At 40.9% G+C, this 26,062-nt stretch overlaps 2 protein-coding genes across 7 annotated transcripts in view; one reads left to right on the forward strand and one right to left on the reverse strand.

The window, feature by feature from the left end:
* Positions 1-26,062, forward strand: part of MTUS2 (microtubule associated scaffold protein 2) — a 636,712-nt gene that overhangs the window by 68,793 nt on the left and 541,857 nt on the right. The gene's annotated exons all lie outside the window — the stretch shown is intronic.
* Positions 1,433-2,742, reverse strand: LOC140710700 (ATPase GET3-like). Its single transcript, XM_073013109.1, is given in 2 exon segments — positions 1,433-2,220; positions 2,223-2,742. Coding segments are annotated over 2 exon segments (1,044 nt in total). The 5' UTR covers positions 2,725-2,742; the 3' UTR covers positions 1,433-1,678.

Raw genomic sequence — 26,062 nt, forward strand, 5'->3', positions numbered from 1 at the left:
GTGAAATGAACCAGTCACAAATGCACAACTATTGTATGATTCTGCTTACATGAGGTACCTACATTAGGCAAATTCATAGAGACAGAAAGTAGAAGGTGGTTGCTCGGGGCTGGGAGGAGAGAGGAATGGATACAGACTTTGGCAAGGTGGACAGAGTCCTGGGGATGGATGGTGGTGATGTCTGTACAACAGTGTAAATGTACTTAATGCCACTGAACTGTACATTTAAACTAGTTTAACAGCTTAATTTTAGGTGTATTTTACCACAATAAAAAAATGGCATAGATCTACACAGACGAGCGCACACACGGCACACACGCATACACACTCGGGAGCGGGGAACGGCAATGAGTGCGTTTGAAGCTAGTGAAAACTGAATGAAGTTTGTAGATGTACCAGTGCAGTTTTCTGGTTTGATATTTTACTCTAGTTAAGCAGGGCGTTCTCACTGGGAGAAGCTGGGCAAAATGTACACAGGACCTTGCTGCATTTTTGGTTACTTCCTGTGAATGAAGTCATGTGTTTTATTTCAAAATAAGACTTTTTTTTTGTTTATTTTTTGAGACAAGCCACAAATTTTCCTGGCATACAGGAAATAGAGAAAACTAACTGCATTTATTGGGAAAGTTTACCAATTGTTGGAAGAGTTTATCATTTTGTCAGTCTTCGTGTGTGTGTGTGTGTGCGCGCATGTGTGTGTAAAAATTGCACCTTTTAAGTGTTTTTTAAGGTAAGGGTCCACTTTTTGAAATTTATCATCCATCATTTTGACTTCTGGTCATTAATCCCCTCGAGTAAATAAATACATTTCCAAACGGTAGCTTTATCTTAACAGGTTTGGTTTGGGTGTTCTAGGAAAAGCATTATTCATATTTTGCTTTTTTTCTTGCTCTGCGGTGATTCGATTGTGTCTTATACATCATCTGATAAACGTTAATGAGAAAGTTTGGCGAGAATACAGACATATGTGTTCAACTAGACTGAAAAATGTTCCCGGCCGGGCGCGGTGGCTCAAGCCTGTAATCCCAGCACTTTGGGAGGCCGAGACGGGCGGATCACGAGGTCAGGAGATCAAGACCATCCTGGCTAACCCGGTGAACCCCCGTCTCTACTAAAAAATACAAAAAATTAGCTGGGCGAGGTGGTGGGCGCTTGTAGTCCCAGCTACTCGGGAGGCTGAGGCAGGAGAATGGCGTGAACCCGGGAGGCGGAGCTTGCAGTGAGCTGAGATCCGGCCACTGCACTCCAGCCTGGGGACAGAGCGAGACTCCATCTCAAAAAAAAAAAAAAAAGAAAAATGTTCTTGACAACTGAATGATACCAAGAGGTCCGCAGGGAGGAGTGGCTGGGTAGGGGTTACCTCTGTGGATAAAGGGAAGGGAAAGAAGCTGACGTTGATTGTCAACATTTATGGAAGCCTGTTCTGCAACTGCTGTTATACTTTTTTTTTTTTTTTTTTGCAGTTTAAGATCATTTTATTGAAGAGCAAGAGGTGGGAGAGGTAGGAGGCAACTACAGCTCCCCACCAGCCCCACCAGGGGGAATGGACCCCTCCCTGCCTCCTGCCCAAGTGGCTCCCCCTGTATTATGGGGGGGACTTTGTGCAAACTCTGCCCCGAGGGGGTGGGGAGGGTGGAGGGTGAGTGTGAAATGGCAGCGGTTGGGGCTGGCAGCTGTGCTACTGGGCACTGGGGGGTTTATAGGGCTCCAGGAGGAGGGCCGAGAAGGTGTTGACCTTGTCTGCCCCCCGCACCTCATGGGATAACAGCGGCAGCTTCACGATGTGGAAGTCTTCATACAGGTCCTCCATCTGGTCCAGATACTTGGCCTGGATCTTGTGGCGGGCCTCACACATCTTGCAGGGCTTCTCGGGGTCAGGGAAGACGAGCTGGTTGACAATGATATTGTGCATGTCGATCTTGCACTTGGCCAGCTCCTGGATCAGCCTCTCTGTCTCATAGAGGGACAGGAACTCAGCAATGCATACGCAGATGAAAGTTGTCTGCTCAGGGTCCTTGAACTGCTCGCTGACTGAGCGGATGACGGGCAGAGTCTCCTCTAGCTTGGAGGCCAGCTGGTCTGCGTTCATGTCCCCCAGGCCCAGCATGTTGCACATCTGTGAGATGAAAGGGCTGATCTGGTTCTTGATCTGCATAAGTCGGCCCAGGCCCCGCTCCACGATGGTGGGGAAGTTGAGCAGCCTCAGTGTGTGGCCCGTGATGCCGTGTCAAACACCACCACCGAGAAGTTCATGCCCTTCACCAGCCTCATGACCTCGGCATAGCTCATGGCCTCATCGATGCCGGGAAATGCGCTCATGGCCTCCTGCATCATCTTCTTGCCCATGCTCAGCATGTTGTCCTCCTCGAAGAACTCGTCAGGCAGCTCCGCCACGCCCAGGCTGGGGTCAATCTCCATAGCAAAGAGGTTGTCATAGCCTTTGACCTTAGTAGGCACCTTTGAGAACTTCTGGTCAAAAGCATCTGAGATGTTGTGAGCTGGGTCTGTGGAGATGATCAGCACACTCTCACGCCCCTTGGAGAGCTGGACTGCCAGACTGCAGCTGCAGGTGGTCTTGCCCACTCCACCCTTGCCCCCGACGAAGATCCACTTCAGGCTGCGCTGCTCGATGATGTTGCTAAGCGTAGGCTCCAGCGGCTCCACATCAGGCGCATCTTCGAACTCCTCTGCCTCAACCCCCCACCCGGCCACCCCAGCCGCCATCTTGGAACTCTGTTATACTTTTATACATGCCTTGTTTAAGGGAATTAAGTGTTCTTTACAAGGGAAAATTGAAGCCTAGAGACACTGAGTACCTTTCCCAAGGTTAGATAGCTGATGAATGCCCAAGCTGGGATCCAGACTTATTTAGGAGAGGCATCAAAGTATGGCACCATGAGTTCCTGGAGTCAAGTTTAGGAAGACACCAATTTTGCTAGCTTTGTTGATCTTTAGCTCTGGATGGCCATGGTTTATAAGCAGGAAGTGTTTACAACACATTCTTGTTTGGATCAGTCTTAAAGATGGATATTCAACACTGTATTTCCGAGAGCAAATAGCTGTTGATTTGATACATAGCCAACAAGTATTTATTGAGTTTTTAATGATCCCAGGCAATGTTTTAGGGACTGAGGATATAGTAGTGGACAAAAGAGATCAAAATCAAGGAAAACAAGTAAAATATATGTAAGATAGTGATAAGGACTATGGGAACACCTTTAGAAGGGAAGGCTGTAGGATGGAGTGCAGTGGGTTGATATTTTGATAAGTCATCAGGGAGAGCCTCACAAGGTGGGTGGCACTGGGCCACCTGGAGGCAGTCAGGAAGTGAGGCTTGCGGAGCAGTTGGGGAAGGAGATTCCCAACAGAGGGAATAGTGAGTCTCCAAGCCCCAGACGGGAGTGTGCTTGGTGTGGCATGGAACAGAGAGGCCAGTGTGTCTGGGCAAAGTTGCTGGTGGGGAGAGGACTGGTCAGGAGTGAGGTCAGAGGGAGGTAGGGGCCATACCAGGAACGGCCTCATAGGCCATTGTTAGGACTTTTGCTTTTCCTTTGTGAGATGGGAAGTGGCTGGAGGGTTTTGAGCAGGAGTGCTGTCATCTGACTTCATTTTGAAAGGATCACTCAAGGGCTTTGCTGAGAGGAGATGGAAGCAGGGGGCCAGCAGGGGAGCAGGGAGGCAGGTTCAAAGCCATCGCAGTAATGCAGGCAGGAGATTATGGAGACCTGGGTCCAGGGTTAGTGGTGGAGGTGGGGAGAAGTGGTCGAAATCTGATTTTACTTTTCAGGCTGAGCCCACAGGACGTGCTGATGGATTAGCTATGAGGTATGAGAGGAAGAGAGGCATTGAGAAGGATTGCAAGTTCTTTGGTCTAAGTAAGGAAAGAGATGAAGTTGTGAATGCAGTGTGCTGAGATGGGGAAGAGTGTGGCAGGGCAGATCAGGGGCTCAGTTATGGATTAGGTAGGAGAGTGCTAAGGGGAAATGTGTGTTGCCTGTGTGCAAATCATCACGGTAGCACTTTTGAGCAGACAGAAGTGTGAAATGCTCTCCAGAAACTCACTGATAAGTAAGGGGAGATAAAGTACACACAGCCTTACAAAGTACACCAAGTGTATGAATGATAAACCATTCATTCTCACCATTGAGACCAAAGCTGCTTCAGCACTTCAGATGCAGAATGATGGCCACAGGCACAGCAGTTTAGGATTAGGTGGACGGTGAAGAGCAGCTGGTGCTTTTCCTTGGCTTTGAAGCACTTGTAGGGCTTGGCAGGTTGGAGAACTGGGAGGCCATTGTCTATGGAGTAGTGCAAGGTATAGAGTGTGTTCAGCAACAGGGAATAAATTGTGTTGACCAACGTGAGGTTCAAGTTGGAGATCAGTGGAGGTAGAGGTTGGAAGTACATCCTGCTTGAGGAAGGCTCTCGGTAATGGCTAAGGAAGTTGGCCTTCATTTTGTGGATGATTGGCTGTGATTGAAAGGGGTTGATTCGGGTAGTAGACCTGATTGAACTACTGCCTTGGGAAGTTTGATCATTCCCTCAGGTTTCTTAGAAGTAGGCCTCTTTGGTGTGTAATCATGCTTATTCTCTGGGCAGCTTTGACATAGCTGACTACCGTCTTCCAGATACACTCGCCTCTTTCGGCTCTCTGGACGCCGCTCATTTCTGACGCACCTCCCATCTCTCTGACCACAGCTGTGCCATCATTGACTCAGGAGATACTTATTGAGAGTCTGCTCTGTGGCAGCCCTCTTGCTGGACACACGGGGTGAGGCAGGCAGGGTCTAGTGGGGAGCAGATATTTCATAAATGGTCACACACACCGCTGCATGGTTTCAGGTTTCCTAAGCCCTGGGAGGGGAAACTACAGAGCACTTACTCAGCTTCAAAGCTGAGGAAGAGGTTTTTAAACTGAGGTCTGGACTTCAGTGGGCCAAAGGGAGTGGGGAGAAGCATTCTGGACCTTGCAGGCATGTGCCAAGGTGGGATGAGCTTCATACCCTCGGGCAAGAGCAAAGGTCCATGTGGCTGCAGGTGTGAGGAGTGTCCCCTGAGGTCTGCTGTAGGACCTTTCTTCTCCCATGCCACTCCCTGGGGCTATCATCTCTTCGCTTGATCTCAGCTATCCTCTGGGCAGTTAGTTTCTCTTCTTACCTCCCTGTTGACATCTAGACTGCCTCACTGTTATCTCTACATGGGAGTCCCAAAGACATGGTTAACTTCCTGTGTCCTAAACTCTAAACTCCAAGAAGTATCTTTCCACTTTGCCATTTCTACTTTCCTTCAAGCTTTTCTCCTTGTCGCGGACACCTTTTCTACCTGCTGGTGCCCGTCCAGTCGCATAACTCTAGTGCCACTCTTCTGTGAAACCTTTCCTGCCTGTTTATTCCTACCTGTCTCCCTGGCAGAACAGTTTAATCCTGGGACCCTATAAAATGCTGTTCTTTCCTCTCTGTCCATTATTTGTTTGAACTGTTGACTATTGTATATTTGTTTGAGTTCTTAATGGATTGAATCCTTCTGAACCTTATGTTGCTGGGGCCTTGCATGATATTTGGGTCTCAGAGTTCTACTAAATAGCATTTTATGAACACAATAAAAATAGCTATTGAAACACTGGTAAAAATGTTTTAAATAGGACAGTGAAAGTAGAGAGAACAGAAAGAGTCATGCCTAATACACAATGTGAATATATCAGAAGGAGAAGACCCGTCTATCTGGTTTTCCTCTTGGCATCTTTGTTTGTTTGTTTGTTTTGAGACGGAGTTTCACTCTTGTTGCCCAGGCTGGAGTGCAATGGCATGATCTCGGCTCACCGCAAACTCTGCCTCCCGGTTTCAAGCGATTCTTTGGCCTCAGCCTCCTGAGTGGCTGGGATTACAGGCATGGTCTGCCATACCCAGCTAATTTTTGTATTTTTAGTAGAGATGGGGTTTCTCCATGTTGGTCAGGCTGATCTTGAACTCCTGACCTCAGGTGATTCACCCACCTCAGCCTCCCAAAGTGCTGGGATTACAGGCGTGAGACACCGCGCTTGGCTCCTCTTGGCATCTTAATCAAGGGATGCTGTTGATTATTATTCTGCCTGCAGACCCCATATTGATCTTGTAAAATCTGAAAAACAAGAGATATTTCAAGAGAGAGAATTGATCCCTTGAGATATTGCCAGCAACCTTTGGGTTGCATCCTTTGCATTTAGAATTGCATTGCCAATGTCCAGGGCAAAGGGTAAGGGACAACCCAAATCATTTGGAAAGATTAAAGGATAAGAAATAAAATTGTATGCTAGCTTGAACCATCCCCTCCACCCACTCCCAGGAAAGCTGTAATTGATAGTGAAGTTCCGACAACCAAGTATCTACTTGGAAGTAATTAGCATTTACTGAGGGTGCGTCATAGAATCCAATTGTTTTAATTTCTTTTTAATTCCTTGTGGTGATGGTGGTGACAGGCTCATTGTTCATTTGTTCTCAACTGTTCCCTGGAGGTGTAGCTCTTCACCTGCTCCTGGTTCTGTGTGGCAGGCTTCAGAAAAAAAAGAAAGGATCTCATGTTGGTTCCATTGAAGGGGAAAAAAAGTCGGAGGCATTTAGGGTTCACTTACTCGCAAAGATGACTGAATGAAGAAAAGCATTGCCTACCTCATAGTAATTAAACTCATTTCCACAGTAGCATTTTCTCTTCTGTGCTCGTGTCATGCTTGCAGGTACATGTTCATTATTTCAGACTTTCTAATTGTAGCAGTCATCACCGATTTTGGTGAGCTACCTTGTTATCAGGTAATAACTCTCTGTTGTTGGGCTTGCATCTGAAGTTGTGATGAAGGGGAAGTGTGCACTGAGCATGGGTGTGTCCTTTTTTCAAGGATTCCACGTGTTCCCTTGGTTTCTGTATCTCTTGCAAACACTTATAGAGTGGTGCCTTATGATGCATGCTGAAATTTGCATTTTGAAAGAAAAGATGAGGGATTTTTTTTTCCTCTTAGATAGAGGGTAGCCATGCCTGGGGGAAACATGGACAACACACTAAACTCTGAGATGTTCTAATTTTGTGATTCTACGTGATTCCGTAATAAACAATCAATAGCAATAAGGGTAAGAGCCCCTAAGAGTAGCAATTAGAGACCCAGGCATGACCCCCATAAGCTCCCACTTAGTGTATGTGTGTGTTTTCTGCCCTTAAGTGGAGTTTGGGCATGAGAGGGCAGATCTATTCCACTAGAGTGCAGGTATGTGAGGCTGAGGTGAGGGATGCAGGAAGTGGGGTGCCCCAGTGATATTCAGTTAAGGTCTTGGCTGCGTTTGTCCACACCTGCATTCCAGTGTTTGTTTTGGAGGGCATAGCAAGAAAGTTTCTATGCAACATAGCAACTTTTTATGAGACTGTAAAGCACAGTATTGTCCCTGGAACATCCTTATTTTGGCAGTGTAACTTCACTTCTGATGATTGGTACTCCGTGATCACAGAATGGCATAAGTTATAAGAGCTCTCAGTAGTTACATCATAATTCTATGAGATGGCTCAGAAGGGACCTTATTGAAACATCTAGACAAGTATGTTTCAAACACCAGTGATTTGAGTGCTGTAGCCATGCTTTTTGCTATATACAAGAACTACCATTATTAGTTATATCTCTCTGGATTCTATCCTGTGCTTAGCCTCATCCGAAGCATACTGTTTGGATTTCATAATGTTGCAGCTAGGACTCTGGAGCCAGACTATCTGGGTTCAAATCCTGGCTCTACATCTTCCTGGTGTGGTGACTGGGAGCAAGTCACTACATTTTTTTGTGTGTCTGTTTCCCTGGGTGCAAAATGGAGACAATAATAATCTCTGTCTTATAGCGTTTTTATGAGAATTAAATGAAAAAAAAGTAAAATATTTACAATAGTGCCTAGCACATAGTAAGTGCTCACAGAATGCTAGCTATTCTTATTAGTTATATATTTTTATATAGAGAAATATGCATAAAACTAACCATTGAAATAAAAAGTTACTTTTATGCTACTTACAATTAGATTTTATTAGTGGGCTATTTTTATGCTACCTAAAATTAGATTACATGTGATTAATGGGGTGTGTCTTTTTCTGTGAGAAGCATTGATCCTGTCATCTAGTCTCATGGCTTTTTGGTGTTTAATTGTTTCCTACATTGCCCTAGACTGAAGCCTCCAGGGATTCCGCTTCATTTGACCAGCTGTGTCTGTTAGAACAGCTTTTCATGGGGCAAGTTCCATGGCTTCCTTCCATCCGTCGCGTTTTACCCTTTGACATCAGAGGGACCAGCTCTAATCTCTCTTCTCCATTACAGCCCTTTGCATAATTGAAGAAAGCTGTCCTGTTTCCCAGCGTCTCCTGTTTGTCAGCCCTACAAAGTGTCAGCTTCCCCTCTGGGCGAGCCCCTGCCTGCCTTGCTTGTCTAAAGCCAGCCTTTTGCAGGGGAATGAAGCTATGGGAGAGGAGATCTGTCTGAGGACGTGTGGGATACATTTTGCTTGTACTAATTAGTGCTCGTAAATGCTATGAGCACCTGGAAGCAGCCAGTGTCTTCTCAGATGCAAAAGTTGCAGGTGGAAAGTGGATCCAGCCAGTATCCCTGTAAAGAGCCAGAAACGGTAATTTAAAGAACGCTTGGAAAACTGGTGCTTGTGGTCACCTCTTGAAAGGGAACTCAGTGGCAGGTGAACTTACTTTTCATCATCTACTCTTATCTTTCACATTTTACACCATACAGTGTATTGCCTATTCAAAAATTCACACACACACATTTAAAAAAGGCGGAATCGTAGGCTGTTGAACTGAAAGGCATTAAAAAATAGTATGAGGGAGGAGCTTTGTGAATGTTAAGTTCCTGACTGAGGGAACAATAAGATACTAGGGGCAATGTGCTGAAAGGAGAAGATGACATAAATAAGAACAACAGTAGGCTGGGCGCGGTGGCTCATGCCTGTAATCCCAGCACTTTGGGAGGCCGAGGCGGGCAGATCACGAGGTCGGGAGATGGAGACCATCCTGACCAACATGGTGAAACCCCGTCTGTACTAAAAATACAAAAGTTAGCTGGTCGTGGTGGTGCGTGCCTGTTATCCCAGCTACTCAGGAGGCTGAGGCAGGAGAGTCGCTTGAATCAGGGAGTCGGAGGTTGTAGTGGACATTGCGCCACTGCACTCCAGCCTGGTGACAGAGCGAGACCCTGTCTCAAAAAAACAAAAACAAAAACAAAGAAAACCAGATGACAAAACCTTATCTGTAGGCTTTTCCCTCCCTTGATATACCCGTTTGGTCCAGCTAATTCCTACTTCTCCCCTAAGGTCCAGCTCAGCTGCTGTTTTCCCCTGGGAAACCCTCCTTAACCCTCTGACCCCTTCACCAGCCTGGCTCCAGGGCTTCCCTTTCTGTTTTCTCAGCATCTTGTGCAGCCTTCTAGGCTTGTAAGAGTCTACTTAATACAGATATCGTTATCCATTTACTTCTCAGTCTTTTTCACTCCATATTCCCGGACTCCTTGAGGGATGGACTGTCTCCTTAGTATTTATATACCCTGTGTCATGTCAGTGAGATGCCTGGCATAGTGAATGTGTGGGATGTATCTATACTGAATGAGCACTCGTGTGCAGGTGGCGCTTGGGGCTATGGGTGAGGTATACAAAGGCTTCCTGGGGGGCAGCTGGTGCCGGGGCCATCCTGAGGTCTTGGTAAGCATTTGCCAAGCTGGGAAGATAGAGACAACCCTCTGGGCAAGGCGAACAGCAAGTTCAAAGGCACAGAGGCAAGACTGAGGCTATCCTTTTATCCCATTCTAAAAAAAAATGCTTTAACCCAAAACACACCTCACATTTTATAGCAAGGCATACCTAATATTTACCCGCATTATTACAAAAATTGTACTATTTTGCTTTTTAATTTTTACTTCAGATTGAAGATGACTGTGGGTTCATTGAGTGCATTTTGAATCACCTGATGGGGTAAGATGAGAGGTTATCTGTATTGGGCATTTTTTCCTTCTTGACACTTCTCTCTTTCTCATTCTTCTTTTTCTCTTATCTCCTGATTCCTGTAAGAATCTACTATGTAAAACACATTGCCCAGCATGTGGGGGACCTTGGTGGGGAGCTTATGGTCTTGCAATGAACCTCAGGTACGAGACTCTAAAACAAGGCAGAAAGTGATGCAAGCCACAGAAGTTCTACGAGAGTTCACAGGAAGGAGGACTTCTTTCCATCTAGAGAAGACCAAAGAAGGCTTCATGGTGGGAATGATTTTTTTTTAGCATGTGGAATTTAGGTGTGAGGAGTCTTGGGGTGGTCGGCATTTGTCAGGGAGAAAACAGCAGAAACAAATGTCTGCAGACAGGATGGCCTTCCACATGGCTGGAGAGGAGGAACAGCAAGAAATAACCTTGAAGGTTCATTTTCAGGTGTATATGGAGGTTTTTACTGCAAGGCAAGAAGTTTGGATTTTCTTCGTTAATCGGGAGCTGGTGAGATTTTTGAACATGCAGTTGATGTATCAGAGCTATAGTCAGAGTCAGGTGTCCTAGCCAGAAAGAAAAACCAGGTTGAAAAACTATTAAGCCAGCTGGGAAGAGGTATTCATATAGGGAAAGAGAACCGACAAAATCAGGAAGGAAAGCAGTTCTGGCACATGGTGCTTTGAGATCATTAAGGATTCGTTCTGTCTCCAGTTTAATACAGAAAGTGGCACAGGGCAAACATAGACTGGAAGTGGGCAAGGAAACAGTAAGAATAATAGGATCTTTTCCTCAGTGCCGAAGGTAAAACCCGTTGGTCAACTGATGTGATTTGTTGTTAGAAGAATCTTGGAACTGCCAGGTATGGGCTATATTATTGGTTCATTGTGTACGTTTCTATTGGGATTGGAATGTCCCAATTGGGAATGTCCAGTCCCAGTGAGAACATGGGAGAACATGTGGTGTTTGGTTTTTTTGTCCTTGTGATAGTTTGCTGAGAATGATGGTTTCCAGCTTCATCTGTGTCGCTACAAAGGACATGAACTCATCATTTTTTATGGCTGCATAGTATCCCATGGTGTATATGTACCACATTTTCTTAATCCAGTCTATCACTGATGGACATTTAGGTTGGTCCCAAGTCTTTGCTGTTGTGAATAGTGCCACAAGAAACATACGTGTGCATGTGTCTTTATAGCAGCATGATTTATAATCCTTTGGGTATATACCCAGTAATGGAATGGCTGGGTCAAATGGTATTTCTAGTTCTAGATCCTTGAGGAATTGCCACACTGTCTTCCACAATAGTTAGACTAGTTTATAGTCCCACCAACAGTGTAAAAGTGTTCCTGTTTCTCCACATCCTTTCTAGCACCTGGAAGAAAACCTAGGTAATACCATTCAGGACATAGGCATGGGCAAGGACTTCATGTCTAAAACACCAAAAGCAATGGCAACAAAAGCCAAAATTGACAAATGGGATTTAATTAAACTAAAGAGCTTCTGCACAGCAAAAGAAACTACCATCAGAGTGAACAGGCAACCTACAGAATGGGAGAAAATTTTTGCAATCTACTCATCTGACAAAGGACTAATATCCAGAATCTACAAAGAACTCAAACAAATTTACAAGAAAAAACCAACCCCATCAAAAAGTGGGCAAAGGATATGAATAGTCATTTCTCAAAAGAAGACATTTATGCAGCCAACAGACACATGAAAAAATGCTCATCATCACTCGCCATCAGAGAAATGCAAATGAAAACCACAATGAGATACCATCCTTCCAAGTGGTTTTTAAAGCTACAGCTGACTAAATGTGAAGACAGGTTAAACAGACATTCCATATGAATAGAACATGATTATAATTATTCTTATCCTTGAGTTGTGAGGCTTAGTTTCTGTCATGTGCAGATTTGCAATTTTTTATGACTCAAAAAAATATGTTGTAAAGCTAGGCACCAGATCGACATTGTTTTGGTTTTGCTAAAGATTTGAGATTTTGCATGTACAGCAAGTAAGTCACACTTTGTTTTATAGTGATGCACAAAAGGCACATAGAGTGAGCTTGTTGTTGAGAACTTATAGAGTTGTATCATTTGGCCCTTCAGGGTCAGCCAGGCTGTTCCTCACTGTTTAACTTCCCTCTTCATCTCTTTTTCTGCTATGGACTGAATTGTGTACCCACTCCACCATCGCCCCACAATTCATATGTTGAAGTTCCAGCTCTTAACATGATGGCATTGGAGATGAGGCCTTCCGGAAGTAATTAGGTTTAGATGAGGTCACATGAGGGTGGGGTCCCTGGGATAGGATTAATGTCCTTATGAGAAGAAGTTGGGGGTGGGGGGAGAGAGAGAGAGAGAGAGAGAGAGAGAGAGAGAGAGAGAGAGAGAGAGAGAACAGAGCTCACTGTCTCTGCTGTGTGGGGATACAGCAAGAGAGTGGCCATCTGCAAGCCAGGAAGAGGATACCCTCACCAAAACCAAAATCTACTGGCACCTTGATCTTCGACTTCAGCCTCAAGAACTGAGAAAATAAATTTCTTTTGTTTGAGCCAGCCAGTCTGGCCAGTCTATGGTGTTTTGCTGTGGCAGCTCAAGCTGACTAATATGGTGCTACCATGTGCAAAACCTGGGACAACCAAGGATTCAAGGTCATGTGTTTATTACATTCCTTAGACTGTATTGTGGAATCCATTTTGACATATAAATGTCTGATAGAGACAGGCCAAGGTGAAAAACTGGGGTGGGTTTGTGCGACAAATTTTAGTAAAGGGTAGGACATACTTTGCTTAAGAATCAGTAAAATATTTGCAGCCAGGGACACTGTAGGCTCTAAGTATGGACTCTTGGAGCCTTTTGTGTATTTTACTAGCTTCATGTAGAAATATAAAAGTTCTTGGATGTATAGTTAGATTAATGAATTGACTAATTTATGATTAATATCAATTTTGGGGACCACAGTAGCAATAAAAGAAGTACCTAAGATGAAACAGTTTAAAACAGAAAAATGATTAAAGAATGTATTTCAAATATCTTGAAATCCATCTGTCAATTTTAGCTCTCCTAAAAATCATTTGTTCACAGTGGCTGAAGGCCAGCCTCGTATATGCCAACTTATATTTAGAAAAACAAAGGGGGAAGGGGACGGTCATATCTGTTTGTGGAAGTAGTCCCAGCTATGTTTTTATACCTCCCAGATCCGAAATGCAGTGGGACTCCCTTAGAATGCAGTGGGACTCCCTTAGAATGCAGTTTCATGGGCCTCTGAGGCAGCATCTGTCTTGGAAGAGAGCATGTTCTCTAAGCCTTTTATTGTACTAGGCTGATACAGTGACAGTATTTCATGGGTTTTACTTGACTTGTTTTTCATGCTAATTTGTGTAAGAATGAACTGTGCTTGTGATGGACTTTTAGGATATAGAAAACTATTTTGAGGAATTCTGTAATTCAAAAACAATTAATCGTTGAGTATTACGAATTTGGAACCACATAACTCCCCAATATTAATTCAGACAATTAGAGAGTTACTTTTATTCTTTTAGATTAAGTAGTAGTATTAGATAGTGTGTATCTACCAGGCATAGTTCAAGCAGTAGGGAGAATTAGTATGTAATCTTTGGAAAACTTGTGCCCTTAAAATATGGTTGACTGTCTATAGGTCCACGAAGGTGAATATTAAGTTCTTGGGAAATCAAAACAACTGAGTTGTTCATTGTGCACACATCTGCACCAGTGCCATGGAAACTGCAGAGAAGCAGTACACCTCCGCTGGTGGATATGGTAGCCACTAGCACAAGTGGGAATTTAAATGTAAATGAATTAACGTTAAATACAAAGCAAAATTCCGTTTCTTAGTTGGCACAGCCACATTTCACATACTCATTAGCCAAAACAGCTAGTGGTAATTCTGTGAGATTGTGCACATGTAGCATATTTCCTCCAGCTCAGGAAGTTCTATTAGATAATGTGGGGTGGGAACATTTTTTTCTGCCCCTGATTAATTTTAAATCTATTTTAAATCTGGGATAGAAAGATGTGTAGAAGGATAAGATAAAAGAAAACATAATTAACATTTTTATCAGCAGTGTCTCTGGGCAGCATGTGATTGATTATTGGAGTAATTGTATAGATAATAACTAATACAAGATGTTAGACTGAGATGATTAGGGAAGAGCTGTAATTTTTACTGGATTTTCGATTAACCGGTGGGATTCCAACAGCAGTGATGAAGTGGGAGGCATTCTATAAGAAGAGGTTGAAGTTTTGTTGGGGGGCTGGGGAGTGGGCAGTAGAAGATGTGTTTGATGCAGGAACAGCTGTGTAATTTGGAGGATCCAGTACAAAATAAAAATATGGGGTTTCCTGTTGTAAAAATTCTTAGGTATTTCTAGTCCGTGACAGAAGAGCTTTAAACCAAGCACAGAAGCCTTCTAAATCATGGGTTGCATGGGATGGTTTAAAGGCTGGTGAGTGAGCCAAATTGGCTAGGTTCTAATGAGTTCTAAAGGTGAGTAGTTAGACATACATGGCCAAAAACACTATCACAGCCTAAAAACCTTTCTTGTCTCAGCTTCACCATATCAGAGCATGGTATGTTCCTCAAGGGTTGTTGTTTGGGACCAGAGCCCTGCTCTTTCCACAGTGGTTTGTCTTTCCATCCTGAACATCACACCGAAGATAGCATTATTTTTCTGAATCCATTATAAAGCAAGAGTACATGATGAACTACCCCATCCCTGCTGATTGCAAACATTATCTCTTCAAAGAAAATAAATGATGTGGTTTAGAAAGTACCATCTGAGTGCCACACTAGCTGGGGGCTTGGCATTCATTAGTTTGTTAGCTGACAATTACACCAGAACTTTCGCTTTCATTTTGAATGTCTCAATGGGAATCACTACTGCACATAAAAAAAACAAAATAGAAATCATTGTGGAGACATTAAATTTTTATTTTAGACATACTTTACAAATAATGTTATGTAATAGGCTGGAAATTCTTGGCACTTAAATCCTGATTTCACACGAGCTATGGTGTGTAGATCATCTTTAGTTAAATGTGTGATTGATCTATGCGTAGAGTATTTGCCTGCCATATGGGTGCTTAAGGGGAATAAAATAACACAGACTCAATGAAGATGCATACCTTTTATTTGGCAAATAATTCAAATTCCCTTTCCTCCCACCTTTTTTCAGTCCCTACCACAAACCACACCGGCTTGGCAACGATGATGTCTCAGTTTTTCTTCTTCAGGCAATAGACACATTTACCTTTGACATTATTTAGTTTTCTGTTTTGAGATAATTGTAGATTCACATGCAGTTGCAAGAAATAATAGAGATCTCATGTACCCTTTATCCAGTTTTCCTCAATAATAATATCTCACAAAACAATAGTAAAATATCACAATGTTAAATCAAGTTTAGCCTGAAGCTGCCTCCTTACATATTTTAAGTTCAGCTGAAAGATTTCTCTGTGTATCGTGAAGTATAACCTATATGGACTTGTAAACAGAGTGTAGCCAATCCTTGTGCCAATCACCAAATTTTCGCCAAAGGTGGCCAACTGTTCAAACCGTGTTCAAATAAGGCAAACGCCAAGCTGTAAGCAATCCAGCTGTTTCTATACCTCACTTCCATTTTCTGTGTGTCACTTTCTTTTTTCTGTCCATAAATCATCTTCTACCACGTGGCTGCACTGGAGTCTCTGAACCTGCTAACGTTTTGGAGGCTGCCTGATTGATGAACTGTTTTTCTCAATTAAACTCTTTTAAATTTTATTTTATTTTACGTTTTTTGAGATGGAGTAAAAAAGTACTCCATCACCCAGGCTGGAGTGCAATGGCGGGATCTCAACTCACTGCAACCTCTGCCTCCAGGGTACAAGCCATTCTCCTGCCTCAGCCTCCCAAGTAGCTGGGATTACAGGCATGCACCACCCTGCCTGGCTAATTTTTATATTTTTAGTAGAGACGGGGTTTCACCATGTTGGCCAGGTTGGCCTCGAACTGTTAACCTCAAGTGATTTGCTCACCTCGGCCTCCCAAAATGCTAGGATTCCAGGCATGAGCCATTGCGTGCAGCCCCAGTTAAACTCTTTTGGCTAAAGTTTTTCTTTTAACAACAATTAGAATATTGGCATTGATACAATCCACTTATCTTGTTTGGATTCTCCCACCAGTTTTAACCTATAGTTGTGTGTGTGTGTGTGTTCCATGCAGTCTAATCAGTGTGGGTTCGTGTATCACTATCGCAGGCGAGATTCTGAATTCCTTCACCACCAGGATCCCTCATGTTGCCCTTTTATAACCACAGACACTGTTCCCCTAACCTGCTCTCTGCCATCATCCTTAATCCGTGACAACTACTTATCGGTTCTCCATTTTTATAACCTTGTCATTTCAAGACAAAATAAATGTAATAATACAGTATGTAACCATTAAGATTGACTTTTTCCACTCAGAGTAATTTCTGAACCTTAATTCAGGTTGTATCAATAGTTTGTTCCCTCTCACTGAATAGTAGTATTAATGATATGGAGGTACCACAGTCCGTCTAGAGGGCATCTAGGTGGTTTCTAGTTCTAGGCTGTCGCAAATAAAGCTGCTACAATCGTCCATTGTATTAGTTGACTAGGCTGGTGTAACAAGGCACCACAAACTGGGTTAGACAACAGACATTTAGGAGTTCAGCATGTGAATCTGGAGTGTGAGACTCAATTCAGCACTTAACATTCATGTGCAGGTTTTCCTGTGAATATCACTTGTCATTTCTCTGGAGTAAATGCCTAAGACTGCAATTTCTCAGTAGTATTGTGATTGCATGTCTAGGCTTTTAAAAAAGTGCCAAACCATGTTAGAGAGGCTGTACCAGTTTACATTCCCACAGTGTACAAGTGAACCTGTTTCTCCACATCCTCGGCAGCATTTGGTGGTGTCGCTACTTCCTATTTTTGCTATTTTGATAAATGGTATCGTATTGTGATTTTGATTTGCATTTCCTAAATGAAGAATGATGTTGAGCATCTTTTCTTGTGCTTATTGCATCTGAATATCCTCTTTGGAGAAGAGTCTATTCATGTCTTTTGCTCACTAAAAAATTTTTTTAGCTCTTGACTTTTGAGAGTTCTTTATATATTCTGGATACTAATTCATTTTCAAATATGTGGTTTGCGAATATTTTCCTCCAATGTGTAGCTTCTCTTTTTATCCTCTTGATAGGGTCTTTCACTGAGCAAAACTTTTTAATTTTGAAAAAGTGCAATTTAATGTTTTCTTCTATGGATTGTGCTTTTGGCATGAAGCCTTGGAACTCTTAGTCTAGGCTTAGATCCCAAAGATTTTCTCCTATTAGTTTTTAAATAAAATGTTTAGGTCTTACATGTAAGTAGTCCATGATCCTTTTTGAGTTAATTTTTGCAATAGGATATAAGCTTAGGTTGAGGTTCTTTCTTATGCCTATAGATATCCAGCAGCTCCAGCACTGTCTGTTGGGAAAGCTCTCTGTCTTCCATTGAATTGCTTTTGCTCTGTTATCAAATATTAGGCATATTTTTGTGAATCTGTCTCTGGATTCTCTGCTCTGTTCCACTGATCTATGTGTCTATACCTCTACCAATACCATAGTACTTTGATTACTGTAGCACTAAAGTGAGTCTTAATAGGTAGAGTAGTTCTTCCTATTGTGTTTTTTTCCCAAGATTATTATGGTAGGGTTTGTGCTTCTTCATATAAATTTTAAAATAAGCTTGTTTATCTGCAAACAAACAAAAACCTTGCTGGGATTTTGATGGCAATTACATTAGATTAGTTTTAGAATAATTGACATCTTTACTATCTTGAATCTTCTAATATATGAAAACAATATGTCTTTCTATGTAGATCTTTGATTTCTTTTGTCAGAATTTTAGAATTTTCAGCTTAAAGTTTCTGTATGTGTTTTGTTAAGTGCACACCTAAGTATTTTATTTTTTCTGGAGAGATTATAAATAGTGTATTTTTAATTTTGGTTAATACTTGTTCTTGTAAGCATGTAGAGACATGATTGATATTTACATGTTGATCTTGTGTCCTGTGTATTTGCTGAACTTATTATTTCCAGGAGATTTAAAAAAATAGTTTTCTTGGGAAATTCTATGTAGAAAATTACATTATATGGAAACCAGGATAGTTTAATTTTTTTACTTTCTAATCCAAATGTATTTCTTTTTCTTGCCATATTTTGCTGGCTAGAATTTCTAGTACCATCTTGAATAAGAGTGATGAGAGTAGATCACCTTAACTTGCTCCTGATCTTAGGGGGAAGCATTAAGAAATGCATTTCACTTAAATATAGTGTCTCCTGTAGGTTTTTTTGTAGGTACTCACTCTTGAACAAGTTAAGGAAGTTCCCCTTTACTCCTAACTTGCTGAGAGTATTTGTCATGAATGGGTGTTGGATTTTGTAAAAAAAAAAATTTTAACATTAATTGATACAATCTTGCTTCTTTAGCTCACATATATAGTGGATTACATTGATTTTCAAATGTGGAACCAGCCTTGCATACCTGGAATAATCCTAGTGTGTATAATTGTTTTTATACAGTGTCTGACTCAATTTGCTAATATTACGTTTAGGATTTTTTGTGACTAACTTCATGAGAAATATTGATCTGTGGACTGTCTTTTGTATTGTCTTTGTCTGGTTTGGTCAGGGTAATAGTGGCTTCTTGTTAAATAGAATGGTTTGGAAAGTGTTTTCTTGTTTTCTGTTTTCTGGAAGATACTGTGTAAAATTAATGCTAATTCTACTTTAAACATTGGTGGAATTCTCCAGTGAAACCAGCTGGACTTGGAGATTCCTTTTTTGAGAGCTTTTGTACACGATGAATTAAACTCTTCAATAATTTATAGGGCTATTCAAATCATTTCTTTCATATGGATTGAGTTGTGGTAATTTTTGGTTTTTGAGAAATTGGACCATTTCATCTAAAATTCCTTCTATTTGGAGAACTTCCTTTAGCCACTCTGTAAGGATAGGTCTTTTAGAAATACATTATTTTAGTTTTTCTTCATGTGAGATTGTCTTTATTTCCCTCTTTATTCCTGAATGATAGTTTTGCTGGATAAATAATTTGCAGTTGACAGTTCTTTTCTTTCAGCACTTAAAAAAACCATCCTTCTGGTTTCCATGCTTTCAGATGAGTAATCTGAATTGATGTTTCCCTATGGGCCATCTGTTATTTATCTTTGGCTGCTTTCAAGATTTTTCTTTGTGTTTAGTTTGAAGATGTAATTGTGTTGTGTCTTGGTGTGAATTTTGGGGTGTTTATCCTATTTGGAATTAACTCAGTTTCTTGATTCTCTAGATTTATGTCTTTCACCAAATTTGGGATATTTTCAGCAACTATTTCTTTTTATTTTTTAATTTTTGTGGGTACATAGTAGGTGTATATATTTATGGGTTACATTAGATATCTTGATACAAGCATGCAATGCATAATGATCACATAACAGAAAATGGGGTACCCATTCCTTCAAGCATTTATCCTCTATGTTACAATCCAATTCTATTCTTTTATCTTTAAATGAGCAATTGAACTATTATTGACTGTAGTCCGTCTGTTGTGCTATCAAATACTAGGGCTTTTTCTTTCTATATTTATTTTGTACCTATTAACCACTCCCACTTCCCTCCATCCCACCCATTACCCTTCCCAGCCTTTGGTAACCATCTTTCTACTCTCTATTTCCACAGGTTTAATTGTTTTGATTTTTAGCTCCCACAAATAAATGAGAACATGTGAAGTTTCTCTTTCTGTGCCTAACTTATTTCACTTAACATAATGACCTCCAGTTCCATCCTTCCATCCATGTTGTTGCAAATAACAGGATCTCATTCTTTTTTTGTTCTTCATTTTTTTCCCCCAGCTTTTAAGTTCCAGGGTAGATGTGCAGGATGTGCAGGTTTGTTACATAGGTAAACGTATGCCATGGTGGTTTGCTGCATATATCAACCTATCACCTAGGTATTAAGCCCAGCATTCATTACTTACTCTTTCCCTTCCTGATGCTTTTCCTCCCCCAAGCTCCCCAGCAGGCCCCAGTGTGAGTTGTTCCCCTCCATGTGTTCTCATCATTAAGCTCTCACTTATAAGTGAAAACATTCAGTGTTTGGTTTTCTGTTCCTGTGTTAGTTTGCTGAGGATAACAGCTTCCAGCTCCATCCATGTCCCTGCAAAGGACATGATCTCATTTCTTTTTATGCTGCATAGTATTCCATAAAGTGTATGTATCGCATTTTCTTTATCCAGTCGATCTTTGATGGACATTTAGGTTGATTCCATGTCTTTGCTATTGTGAATAGTGGTTGCAATGAACACACACATACATGGCTTCTTTTGTTTTTGAGACAGAGTCTCGCTCTGTTGCCCAGACTGGAGTGCAGTGGCATGACCTCAGCTCGCTGCAGGCTCTGCCTCCCAGGTTCATGCCATTCTCCTGCCTCAGCCTCCTGAGTAGCTGGGACTACAGGCGCCCACCACCACACCCAGTTAATTTTTTGTATTTTTAATAGAGATGGGGTTTCACCGTGTTAGCCAGGATGGTCTCGATCTCCTGACCCCATGCTCTGCCTACCTTGGCCTCCCATTGTGCTGGGATTACAGGCATGAGCTACCACACCAGGCCTTTCTTCTTTTTTTTTGATGGAGTCCTGGGCTGTCAGCAGGCTGGAGTGCAATGGCACGATCTTGGCTCACTGCAACCTCCGCCTCCTGGGTTCAAGCAATTCCCCTGCCTCAGCCTCCCAAGTAGCTGGGACTGCAGGCGTGTACCACCACGCCCAGTTAATTTTTTGTATTTTAGTAGAGACAAGGTTTCACCATGTTGGCCAGGATGGTCTCGATCTCCTGACCTTGTGATCCACCCGCCTCAGCCTCCCAAAGTGCTGGGATTAGAAGTGTGAGCCACTGTGTCTGGCCACATTTTTACAATAGAATAATTTATTTTCCTTTGGGTATATACCCAGTAATGGGATTGCTGGGTAAAATGGTATTTCTGCCTCTAGATTTTTGAGGAATTGCCACACTGTCTTCCACAATGGTTGAACTAATCTACACTCCCATCAACAGAGTAAAAGCTTTCCTTTTTCTCCACAACCTAACCAGTATCTGTTGTTTCTTGACTTTTTAATAATTGTCATTCTGACTGGTGTGGGATGGTATCTCATTGTGGTTTTGATTTGCATTTCTCGATGACCAGTGATGTTGAACTTTTTTCATATGTTTGTTGGCCACATGAATGTCTTCTTTTGAGAAACATCTGTTCATATTCTTTGCCTATTTTTTAATTTTTTTTTTTTTGTAAGTTTGTTAATGTTTTTTGTAGACTCTGGCTAGTACACCTTTGCCAGATAGATACATTGCAAAAATTGTCTTGCATTCTGTAGGTTGTCTCTTCACTCTGATGATAGTTTCTTTTGCTCTGCAGAAGGCCTTTAGTTTAATTAGATTCCATTTTTCAAGTTTTGCTTTTGTTGCAATAGACTTTGGAGTTTTCGTCATGAAATCTTTGCCCATGCCTATGTCCTGAATGGTATTGCCTAGATTTTCTTCCAGGCTTTTTTTTTTTATTTTCTTTTTTTTAAAATATAGTTTTGGGTTTTACATTTCAATCTTTAATCCATCTTGAGTTAATTTTTGTATATGGTGTAAGGAAGCGTTCCAGTTTCAATTTTTTGCATATGGCTAGCTAGTTCTCCCAGCACTATTTATTAAACAGGGAGTCCTTTCCCCTTTACTTGTTTTTGCCAGGGTTGTCAAAGATCAGATGGCTGTAGGTGTGCAGTCTTATTTCTAAGTTCTCCATTCTGTTCCGTTGATCTGTATGTCTATTCTTGTACTGTTATCATGCTGTTTTGGTCACTGTAGTCTTGTAGTATAGTTTGAAGTCTTGTAGCGTGATGCCTCCAGCTTTGTTCTTTTTGCTTAGGATTTTCTTGACTATAAGGGCTCTTTTTTGGTTTCATATGAGTTTTAAAAGAGGTTTTTTTTTTCTAATTCTGTGAAGAATGTCAGTGGTAGTTTAATGGGAATCGCATTGAATCTTTAAATTACTTTGGGCAGTATGGCCATTTTCAGGATGTTGGTTCTTCCTATCCATGAGCATGGAATGTTTTTCCATTTGTTTGTGTCCTCTCTGATTTCCTTGAGCAGTGGTTTGTTGTTCTCCTTAAAGAGGTCCTTTACTTCCCTTGTTAGCTGTATTCCTAGGTATTTTTATTCTTTTTGTAGCAATTGTGAATAGGATTTCATTCATGATTTGGTTCTCTGCTTGCCTGTTGTTGGTGTATTAGAATGCTAGTGATATTTGCACATTGATTTTTGTAACCTGAGACTTTGCTGAAGTTGCTTATCAGCTTAAGAAGCTTTTGGGCTGAGACAGTGGGGTTTTCTAGATATAATATGATGTCATCTGCAAACAAAGATAATTTGACTTCCTCTCTTCCTATTTGAATACCCTTTATTTCATCATCTTGCCTGATTGCCCTGGCCAGAACTTCCAATACTATGTTGAATAGCAGTGGTGAGAGAAGGCATCCTTGTCTTGTGCCAATTTTCAAGGAGAATGTTTCTAGCTTTTGCCCATTTAAGATGATATTGGCTGTGGGTTTGTCATATATGGCTCTTACTACTTTGAAGTATGTTCCTTCAATACCTAGTTTATTGAGAGTTTTTAACATGAGGGAATGTTGAATTTTATTGAAGGCCTTTTCTGTGTCTATTGAGATAATCATGTGGTTTTTGTCTTTAGTTCTGTTTATGTGATTAATTACATTTATTGATCTGGATATGTTGAACCAATCTTGCATCATGGGGATGAAGCTAACTTAGTTGTGGTGAATAAGTTTTTTGGTGTGCTGCTGCTGGATTTGGCTTGAGGATTTTTGCATCGATGTTCATCAGGGATATTGGCCTGAAGTTTTCTTTTTCTGTTGTATCTCTGTATCTAGTTTGGTATCAGGATGATGCTGGCCTCATATAATGAGTTAGGGAGGAGTCCCTTCTTTTCAATTGTTCGGAATAGTGTCAGTAGAAGTGGTACCAGCTCTTCTTTGTGCCTCTGGTGGAATTCAGCTGTAAATCAAATCAATCTGGTCCTGGGCTTTTTTTTTTTTTTTTCGTTGGTAAGCTATTTATTACTGCCTCAACTTCAGAACTCATTGTTGGTCTATTCAGGGATTCAGTTTCTTCTTGGTTCAATCTTGGGAGGGTGTATGTGTCTAGAAATTTATCCATTTCTTCTGGATTTTCTAGTATATGTGCATAGAGGTGTTTATAGTATTCTCTGATGGTTGTATTTCTGTGGAGTCAGTGGTGATATCCCCCTTATCATTTCTGATTGTATCTATTTGATTCTTCTCTGTTTTCTTCTTTATTAGTCTAGCTAGCAGTCTATTTTATTAGTTTTTTCAAATAACCAGCTCCTGGATTTGTTGTTGTTTTTTTTTTTAAGGGTTTTTTTTGTGTGTGTGTCTGTATCTCCTTCAGTTCCACTCTGATCTTGGTTGTTTCTTGTCTTCTCCTAGCTATGTGGTTCTCTAGTTATTTTAGTTGTGATGTTAGGTTTTTAATTTGAGATGTTTCAGCTTTTCGATGTGGTCATTCAGTGCTATAAATTTCCCTCTTAACACTGCTTTAGCTACGTCTCAGAGATTCTGGTACGTTATCTCTTTGGTCTCATTATTTTGAAGAACTTCCTGATTTCTGCCTTAATTTCATTATTTATCCAGGAGTCATTCAGAGGCAGGTTAATTTCCATGTAGTTTTGTGGTTTTGAGTGAGTTTCTTAATCTTGAGTTCTAGTTTGATTGTGCTGTGGTCTGAGAAACTGTTATGATTTCAGTTCTTTTCCATTTTCTGAGGAGTGTTTTACTTCCGATTATGTGATCAATTTTAGAGCAAATGTGGCAATGAGAAAGATACATATTCTGTTATTTTTGGGTGGAGAGTTCTGTAGATATTTATCCGGGCCAGAGCTGATAAATCAGCTCTTGATCCAGAGCTGAGTTCAGGTCCTGAATATCTTTGTTAATTTTCTGTCTTGATGATCTGTCTTATATTTTCAGTTGGGTGTTAAAGTCTCCCACTATTATTGCTTGGGAGTCTAAGTCTCTTGGCAGGTCTTTAAGAACTTGCTTTATGAATCTGGATGCTCCTGTATTAGGTGCAAGCGTATTTTGGATAGTTAGTTCTTCTCGTTGAATTGAACCCTTTACCATTATGTAATCCCCTTCTTGGTCTTTTTTTTTTTTTTTTTTTTTAAATCTTTGTTTAAAGCCTGCTTTGTCAGAAACTAGTGTTGTGACCCCTGGTTTTTTTTTTTTTTTTTGCTTTCCATTTGCTAGGTAAATTTACTCTATCCCTTTATTTTGAGCCTATGTGTGTCTTTTCATATGAAATGGGTCTCTTGAAGACAGCATACCAATGGGGCTTGACTCTATCCAGCTTGCCATTCTTTGTCCTTTAAATGGGGCATTTAGTCCATTTGCATTTAAGGTTAATATTGTTATATGTGAATTGAGGATCTCATTCTTTTTTTAATGGCGGAACAGTACTTGATATTATATATGTACCATATTTTCTGTATTTATTCATCTGTTGATGGACACTTAGGTTACTTACAATCTTGGCTATTTTGAGCAGTGCTGCAAGAAACATGGGAATGCAGGTATCTCTTCAATATACTGATATCCTTTCTTTTGTGTGTATACTAAGCAGTGGAATTGATGGATTGTATGGTAGCTCTATTTTTAGCCTCTTTGAGGAAACTCCAAACTCTTCTCCATAGTGGTTGTACTCATTTACATTTCAACCAACAATGTATGAGTGTTCTCTCTGTTACACATCCTCACCAGGATTTCTTATTGCCTGTCTTTTGGATAAAAGCCATTTTACCTGAGGTGAGGTAATATCTCATTGTAATTTTGATTTGCATTTCTCTGATGATCAATGATGTTGAGCACCTTTTCACAAGCCTGTTTGTTGTTTGTATGTCTTCTTTTGAAAAATGTTGATTCAGGTCTTTTGCCCATTTTTAAATCAGATTATTAGATTTTTTCCTATAGAGTTGTTTGAGCTCCTTGTATATTCTGATTGTTAATTCCTTGACAGATGGGTGGTTTACACATATTTTTCTCCGATTTTGTGGGTTGTCTCTTCATTTCGTTGTATCTTGTTTGCGGTACAGGCTTTTTAACTTGATATGATCTCATTTGTCCATTTTGCTTTGGATGCCTGTCTTTGTGGGTTATTACTCAAGAAATTTTGCCCAGGCCAGTGTCCTGGAGCGTTTCCCAAATGTTTTCTTGTAGTGGCATTATAGTTTGAGGTCTTAGATTTTTAAGTCTTTAATCTATTTTCATGTGATTTTTTGTATATGACAGGAGATAGGGATTTGGTTTCATTCTCCTGCATATGGATATCCAGTTTTCCTAGCACCATTTATTGAAAAACAACTGTTTTTTTCTCCATTATATGTTCCTGACACCTTTGTGAAATTGAGTTTGCTGTAGGTGTTTGGGTTGTTTGTGGGTTCTCTATTCTATTCCATTGGTCTATGTGTCTGTTTTTGTGCCAGTACCATACTGTTTTTGTTATGATAGCTCTGTAATATAATTTTAGGTCAGGCAAAGTAACTCCTTTAGATTAATTCTTTTTGCTCAGGATAGGTTTGGCTATTCTGGGTCTTTTGTGATTCCATGTACCTTTTAGGGTTGTTTTTTCCATTTCTGTGAAAAATGTCATTGGTATTTTGATAGGGATTGCATTGAATCTGTAGATTGCTTTGGGTTGTATGGACATTTTAACAACATTGATTCTTCTGACTGATCCATGAACAAGGAATATCTTTCAATTTTTTCATGTCCTTTTTAATTTCTTTCATCAGTGTTTTATAGTTTTTATTGTAGAGATCATTTACTTGTTTGGTGAATTTTTAGATATTTAATTTTATTTTTGGCTATTGTAAATCAGATTGCTTTTAAAATTTCTTTTTCAGATTGTTCAACTACTGACTTTTGTAGGTTGATTTTGTATTCTGCAACTT

Source organism: Chlorocebus sabaeus, chromosome 3 (genome assembly GCF_047675955.1).
Source record: "Chlorocebus sabaeus isolate Y175 chromosome 3, mChlSab1.0.hap1, whole genome shotgun sequence".
NCBI classification, from domain to species: domain Eukaryota; kingdom Metazoa; phylum Chordata; class Mammalia; order Primates; family Cercopithecidae; genus Chlorocebus; species Chlorocebus sabaeus.